At 47.4% G+C, this 8,254-nt stretch overlaps 1 protein-coding gene across 3 annotated transcripts in view; it reads right to left on the reverse strand.

Moving 5' to 3' along the window:
• Window positions 1-2,567: 2,567 nt before the first annotated feature.
• Window positions 2,568-8,254, reverse strand: part of LOC119336730 (protein DJ-1 homolog C-like) — a 10,691-nt gene continuing 5,004 nt past the window's right edge. For all 3 annotated transcript variants that reach the window (XM_037608801.1, XM_037608803.1, XM_037608802.1), the window contains 6 exons: window positions 5,859-6,008; window positions 5,592-5,771; window positions 5,196-5,264; window positions 4,423-4,623; window positions 3,740-3,877; window positions 2,568-3,658 (listed from right to left, as the gene is read on the reverse strand). In XM_037608801.1, coding sequence (XP_037464698.1) covers window positions 3,446-3,658; window positions 3,740-3,877; window positions 4,423-4,623; window positions 5,196-5,264; window positions 5,592-5,771; window positions 5,859-6,008 — 951 coding nt within the window. In that variant the 3' untranslated portion in view covers window positions 2,568-3,445. The remainder of the gene's footprint in view (window positions 3,659-3,739; window positions 3,878-4,422; window positions 4,624-5,195; window positions 5,265-5,591; window positions 5,772-5,858; window positions 6,009-8,254) is intronic.

Consider the following 8,254-nt stretch of genomic DNA (forward strand, 5'->3'; position numbering starts at 1 on the left):
TTAGGGGAGAGGTTTGTACATGCTCTCCGCAATCGCTGTTGACTTGCCTCAGTTGCCTGTGTTTGATCCACATATGAAGTCACGTGTTGCTGCTCTTGAACTTATAATTATCGCAAATAAGATGAATTGGGAGTCTGACGCTGATCTGATATGTACAGGACTTGATGAGGTGAGGTTCTTCACAGAAATGTTCGGTCAGGGTAGCAAATTTTCTTCGATAAAAAGGTCAGAGTAACAATTTAAAAAAAATAGAAAAGGAGGATGACCCCTGGTCTCTGCATCTGGGTGATGCATACAGCCACTTTATTAATTATTCTTACAAGACCTTACAAAGCCATATAACAGCGAGACTAAAGCCACCGTCTAAGCAACAACTATCGCTACACCTATCCAATTGATGAAAGGGCGCAAATAGTTTGGGCCTAATACCAAACAGACATCACAGCCAAACCTAAACATCTAAGACCTGAGGTCCCAACCAGGACGCCTGTCGGGTATGGGGCACCTGCCAGTCCGGCGCACTCCTCAACCAGGACGCCTGCCGGGTATGAGGCCGCCGCAGCCACCTGCCACCAATCCATCTTCAGAGATGTACTGTTGTATGTACCGTGTCAGGTCCCTCTGCCATTGACGCCACCACGACGCCCGACAGCGTCGTCCTCCTGCGCGAGTCCATCCTCTCACAGCGAACTCCGAATCTGCATTGTGACACGCCGTCAAGATCCGTCGCCATCAGTGTGTAGGATGAAGCACCGCTCCACCAAAAAATCCGTCCTTTGGTCCCTCGATCACGTGTGTACCTCCAAGAATGACGCCCCCAAGGAAGGAACGACAACAAAGCGCCGCCGTCATCCGATCATCCGATCTAGGGTTTCTCCCAGAGGTAGCAGAGAGTGCCCTTGAACTTCTCCACGGCGATGCCTTCAAGAAGGGAACGACGCAGATAGCGCCACCACCGTCGGCCTTAGCAGACGCCGAAGGCAAGTTTTCACCCAGATCAGTTCGAAGGGATCCAACTCTCGTGCACAGGCCGCCGTCACCACCAGGCAGAACCTTGGAGCACCGACGGATCAGCGAGCCGCCGGCACCATCGTATCCAAATCACCGGCCACGCCGGGCCGCCGCCATCCCCCGCGCCATCCAGGTCAGAGACAGAGCCGCCGACCGCGCTCAGGGACCACCGCCGCCTGCACACGCCGGAGCGCCGCCGAGAGCCCAGCGCATGCCATCGCTTGCCGAGGGCCGCCGCCGCGTGCCCCGAGCGGACTCCCGCGCACACTAGGGGAAACTGCCGTCGCCCCCAAGCCCGCGTCGGCGCGCCCCGCCTCCAGCGCGCTGCCAACCGCCGTCGCAATCCGCCCACGCCAGATCCAGCGAGCCGTGGGAGAAGAGATCCCGCTGCCGACGCCGACCGGGCTTTGCCCGGTGGCGGCGAGGAAGAGAGGTCAGGAAGGGACGAGTACGCGGCGGCACTAGGGTTCCCCCCGGTCGCCGCGTAGGGGCGACACAGGAGGAGTCGGGAAAGGCTGAGTCGGGAAAGGCTACGAGTACTCAGCTAGTCACTCTACGTGTGCTCTCCGTGATCAAGTAGCAATGTAATTGCTTGGCAATCTACAATGTAGTGTAGTTTATGTTCCTGTTGTAAATTGCAGATTAAATAAACTGGTTTTGACGTTCAATGTGAATAAGCTTGGGTCAAACCATTTATGCCATGGAAGTATTAGTGTGAGCTACCTTTCGTTTTACATCAAACATTTTTATGCTAAAAGTTTGCCCTGCCTTACTTTTTAATGTCCTCCGCCGCTTGCTACAAGCAATGGCTTATCATGTTATTTTGTTCTGTCAACAGGCAGTTAATCACGGAGCATGCCGATCAAGAAAATAGTCTAGGAAGTGTACTGGTGTTCCAAAGTTTTTTCGAAGGAAGATTTTATTACCTTAAAAAGCATCAAGCTGATGTATTGTCCTAATTAATAAATTTTGTTGTCCCTTTCTTTTCTTTTTTCTTTTTTACGGGAAAACATCCAATATATTCATCTTCAATCATATGGCAGTACTTGTCCCTTTCACCTTCCAACATGTGATGTGGCATTTCATATTGCCGATGCTCATACGATGGGATTTAGGGATGATGTGTGGAGCATCACCTACAGAAGGGACAGGGAGTTTCTGGAGACGCATTTCTCTCAAACATGCTCTGCTTCTAGAAAGATGTCAGCTAGGTCTCTAAATATCCCCTGGCACACTATGGTCGTATGTTTGGATTAGCTTTGCAGTTTGCTTGCAAAGTTCATGCACCGGTGATGATGTTTACAAATTGGAGTTTTTCCTGCCACCGGATTGCCGAGAAGATGATGAGCAGAAGACACTTATGGAGTCTATTTCAGTTCTGATGAAGCAGAATCTGCGCAGTTTGTACGTATCTGCTCATGGAGACTTTGGTTCTCAATTCAGTGGCATGCCTGTGACTGGGAATGGGGTGCTGAAGGGAAAAGATGCCCAGAATCCGGAAGTAGGCGTTGTGAATCAGCTTTGGTGCTTCACAGAAGCAAAAGGACTCGAGGGGATACTGAAAATGATGCAGCAAGTATAAGTGTTGTCCAACACCAATACACCTTGTACACAACCGATAAATGCACCAAGATCAAAATCAAAATCAAGATCAAATGTATCGAATCACTTCAAGAGGACGGATGGAGCGCCATAGATTTGCAACTACTGCAACAAGGACTATGCAGCCAACCCAAAAACGCATGGGACTTCTCGTCTGTTGAGGCATTTGAACGATGACCACCTCCTCTTCACCAAGTGGGAAGTGAGCAAGTGATGGCCATGGAATTTACCTCCCATTTGCTTGGTTTCAACTAGAATGTAGGCAGCACAGCCATTCTTGGCAATCCAACTGTTCAGCACTCGTGTAGTAGTATGCATAGGATTCTGCATCTGGAATTTCTCAAGATAATGGTTATACTTTTTTCGTGGGCGCTGAATGTTGTAATAACTATGTTATGTGAGTAGCCTGTGTAGTTGCACTATTGTGCTAAACTTTCTTTTTGCTTGGTCAATATTACTCTGTTCCCCGAGTTATTCGCAGCTACATCCAGTTTGGAAGTGCATTAGCACACCTATATTTATGCACTGCCAAGCAGCAGCAGGACCACCGCCTCCACGCCGGGGCACAAGGCCGCTCGCCGACGCCAGCCACTGCCCGACACCACAAGATCCCCATCTTGCAGCGCCCGCCAGCGCGAGAGGAGACTCCGCCACCGCCCGCTCCGCACGAGCTTTGCCCGCGGGAGGCACCAGCGACTGCGAGGCGGCGGAGGGCCGAGCGCCTCGAGCGCCTCGGTGGCTGGGGTCGCCGCCCGTGTCGCCCCTGGGGCCGGAGCGACGCGGGACCAAACATTCAGCGCATTACTCCGTAGTAGCAGAAATGCTAGGTATTTCAGCTCTTTGGGTAGTCAAAAACCATTCCATTTGCCACACCTTTCGCTCGCCCATGGCCAAAGAATTTTCTTACAATGGCCAGGGAAAAATCCATGACTGTTCCGAGTCCCTTCCCAGTAATCAAATTTCCATCAATCACAACCTTTGATCGCTCAATAACTTGGCAAGTGAGCTGATTGACTATGGAAGGATGAGCAGTCACTGTTTTATCCTGAGTAAAACAATTCCAACATCAGTTTACTTCCATTTGAATGAAATATAAGATGCTACGAGTTTTAGTCCGAAAAGCCACCTGGAGTAAACCTTGCTTCTGCAATATCAATGGAGAATAACAGATCCCACCATACATCCTGCTTGCTTGCTTCTGTTCCTTGAGTAGCTTCTTAAGAGCTGTAGACCTGTGAAGAAGCTCAGCTCCCTCAGGTCCCCCCTGGACAATATCAAGGAATAAAACATTGCAGAAACAAAAATATTGCACAAAAACAACCAAAACATATTAGCAGAGCAAGCAAGCAAAAGGACAGTACAACATGCAAATGCACACACATGAACACCTGAATTATAGGTAGCTGGACACTGAAATTCTCAATGCTACACCTTAAGACATAATTAAGAAGAATGAGACAAGAATGATGAACATATAACTTCATAGTTGCAGAGCACACATATTTGTCATAGAAACGCGCAAGCATAACTATGAAAGATGTACATGTAAGTTTATTTCTTTACAAACTAGTCTTGAGTTCAACATTCTCATATATATGACTATGAAAGATGCACATGTAAATTTATTTCTTTTCCATTTTTTCTTGAGCTGGACTTTTTCGTATCCTAGTAGCTATCTATGTCACAAATTTGTCAATGTTTGCAATATATATTGATGGTCAAACAAGGACATATTTGACTAGCACAAACTCTAAATTAGCTTACATTATGAATAGGAAGTATCAAATAAAAACGTGAAATGCAGCTTACAGGAATAATGATTAGATCATATTTTGAATCAGAAGCACCCAATATGCATTTATCAGCAACAATCTTCATTCTTTGAGACCCAACAATATTTGTGGACTCGTCAACTGATGCCAACACCACATTTATATTTGCCCGTCTTAAAATATCCACCAACATTATGATCTCCATCTCCTCAGACCCATTTGCAATTGGAATGAGAACCTGTTTCAGAAGTCCAACCATCCGAGAATCAATGCCACGCAACTTGGACTCTGATTGCACCTTTCCTAACATTTTCCCCATTAATGCCTTATGCTCATAGCCGAAAGTAATGACTAGACAGATAGATGAATTTATTTTTCATGTGGACTAGCATGAATGTGTTTCGCATAGAAATATGGCATGGGGGCGTTTTCACGTACAGTGACAGTCTATGAGGGGAAATCAACAGATAGACAATAATTCATATAGAATGCTAGGGCATACGCAATCAAACCGAGCTTTCTTAAATCAAGCATGCACCTTTAGGCAAGCATCGCTGTAAATAACGAACAAAAGAAAGTGCAAGTATTCACTCTGGTGTAGCACAATCCCATTGTTTTTATGAGAAATGCTTTAGGCATCCATTTGTCAAGCAAGCCTTGTTACCCTTTGTCAAAAAAAAATCTGACTTGCATAAGCATATTATCCTATTTATTGTGTCATAAATTTTACGTTAATGATGGTTCTACATGTAAAAAACACATTATTTGAGCTAATAATTTAGCACAACTTATAATCAAACATGAACTGACCTGAGGTTTGTGATCAAAAGGCCACTCAACTCTGTTGACTTCTGTACTTCTTTCAAGACCGGCATCAATCTGTGATATCCATGGGCAATTTACAACAACGGCTGAGTGGTCAGCAGGTGTTACAATGCAAGAAAGAAGTTGTACCTCATAAAGTTTAGCAAAAAAACATAATCTAAAAACTTGCTAGTATTCTTCCTTAAATTGTTTTTGCTAGCATAAGCAACTGAAAGATAAAATACACTTCCTAGAATAAAAACAACAATCAGAATTGCAGGTACACTAGTACACTATTCATAAAAGTTTAACAGTACATGAACAACTAAATTACAAGAAATAGTCTATTTGGCTAAAAGGCATGATACAAAACAAAGATATGCAAGTTTTATTTTGACAAACCAAAGTACTTTCCACATCTTCAACAGCATGAGGCCCAAACAATTGCTCGACAAATGATAAAGCAAACTGAAATGCTGTCCCAGGACCACGACTAGTAGTGAGCTCTCCTGAAACCTGAACATTTGACTCAACAGCTCGGAATGTTGGAAGATCTCCTATGAACGACGGGTGACAGGTGATCTTGCAAAAAAGGAATAAGGGTGCAATGTCAACTAAAGAAGGCCAGATCTTGATCGACTAAATCTAGTCATGTAGCAAAATGGGCACCTTTCTTCCCTTGTGAAGACCCCAGGGCATGAGAACAACAGCTGGTGCAGCACATATAGCACGATACAATCTTTTCTCTTCAGCTTGTCTAACCATAATTCTCTGAAGGATCTCATTGTCTCTCAACCGCACTGAACCAGGCATTCCTCCCTGAACACATCACCCCAACAATCGAAGATTAGATTTTAGATACTGCCAGTTTGTAACACAGATAAAACAACACAGGTCAAGTGAGTGTCAACGAAGAGATGACATGTTGCAATCAGCACGAAAAGGGAAAAATATGATGAAACGGTTTAGAAACATCGCAGTATCAAAGATAAGTGTTGAGAAATATTTGAATGCTCTCCCAAAGAGACTATAAGGGCAACTCCAATGGAAGGACGCATTTCGTCTGTTCTCGTCCGTTTGGGTCCGTGTGGGCAGAAATCACGGCCCAACGCGTGGATGCAAACCCAATTCTTGTTTGTTTGCTGTCCGTGCGGACGCAAATCCGCCCTAAATTTGGACTGGTTTGCATCCACATGGACAGCACGGAATCGCCACCCATCCGCTCGGTATCCGCCCCGGGCCCACGCGCCAGCCAACCAACGGCCAGAAGCAGGTCCTTTTTAATGAGCGCGTGGGAGGAGGGCCCCACCGCGCGCACTTTCTCCCTCACTCTGCCCCCCAGCCGCCCGACCGTCAAACCATACCCACTACCGCCGCCACCGCCTGGCTTGCCGGCGCAAAATGCCATGAAAGTGGATCCCTGGGAGGGCCGGTAATCACGACCATGAGGCCGGCTCCTCCTCCGGGGTGGCGCCGCCACGCGACAACATTCACTGTGACGCCCCAGGGGCAGGAATGGGTCTACGTGCCCGTCGAGCAGTGCCAACGATACTAGGAGCGGGCCATCCCCAAGCCATGGCCTGGCGTCCACCTGTCGAACGGCTGGCATGTGGCATCTGAACCAGCGCCATTGGTCTTTCTTCGCTGCTCGTGAGCGTGCTCCTAGTCCCCCGTCACCGCTGGCGGTTAAGGAGGAGGGGGCAGCCGAGCAGAAGTAGGAGACCGACGAGGCCGACAGGATGGCCCTCGAGGACTCCCAGCTCGACGAACTCGCCTTGTGGCCTGGCTTGTCACTGGCACTGGCCGAACCCGCCGGAGTATAGGTCGCCACGCCCCCGCCCCTGCCCGCTCCCGAGCCAGAGGCGGAGCAGGAGGAGGCATGGTAGGAGCCGTGGTCATTGTTGGGGCAGTCGTGGTCGCGGACGTCCACGGTCCCGTGCACGCCTAAGTGGGTGGGCGCGGACCTGGAGATCCGCAGCAGCAGGAGGCGGAGCAGGAGCAACAGGTGCAGCAGCAGCAGGAGGAGGCCCCCGCTGCGCCACCACATGCGCCGGCGGCAGTACCGGGGCCTTGTCCATGGTCGCCTCCGGTCTTCATTGACCTCACCGACGAGGACAACGGCGACGGCCACTAGATCTAGGTTGAAGCTTATAGCTTTTAGTTTCAGTTTAATGTACGACCGGACTTTTGCGGCAAATGTATATATTTTTAATTCAAAAATCCATCCAAAATCTAAAATACATCCCGGCGCGTTGAGCGCAAGTATGGGTCGGTGGACACGACCGGACATTGGTGTCCGCCTAGCCAACCCAAACGGACACATTGCGTTTCCGTGACACATTGCGTGTCCGTTTGGGTCGCGGTGTTGGAGTTGCTCTAAATGCTCCATCAGTTTCTGCTGCTTAATGCAATAAGCTGTTCGGTTTTGGGAAGATCACTAGATAGGAGATAAGCCATTCAGTTTGCTCGGTTGTTTAATCTTGCCTTTAGTACAAATTGGACAGTAGTTGGGAGTTTTCACTCAGGGTTTTCGGTTGTATCACATTTAGGAGAAACCTTTGGAAAAAGAATATTGTTCTTTGGAGTTCTTTGAGTCAGTTCTGAGTCGGTTAATCACCTTTTTTTTCTACCATTCTCTAGGTAATTATTGTTGGAATATTTTTAATTGTTGGAGGAGCATCATAGATGGCATTGGACTTTGGAGAAGAATGGCGAGTTTACAGTTCGTTCCCTTTAACTTACGCTTAAAGCTGCTCAGGTTTCTTGGCCTTATATAAAAATGTGGTTCAGTAAAATTCCTCCTAGGATCAAGGTTTTCCTTTGTCTGGCTTCTCGTAATAGCAAACTCAGTAAGGATTATCTGTTGCATAGGGTCAGGAACGGGACTGATAACTGTATGTATTGTAGTAGATCTGAGTCGGTTAATCACCTTCTTTTCTACCATTCTCAAGGTAATTATTGTTGGAATATTTTTAATTGTTCTTTCCATACTAACATGTATCCTAGTAGCTTTGATGATCTTTATAGTTGGATTCAACAAGATACGATGAGGTTTTCTGTGGAGG

Source organism: Triticum dicoccoides, chromosome 7B (genome assembly GCF_002162155.2).
Source record: "Triticum dicoccoides isolate Atlit2015 ecotype Zavitan chromosome 7B, WEW_v2.0, whole genome shotgun sequence".
Classification (NCBI taxonomy): domain Eukaryota; kingdom Viridiplantae; phylum Streptophyta; class Magnoliopsida; order Poales; family Poaceae; genus Triticum; species Triticum dicoccoides.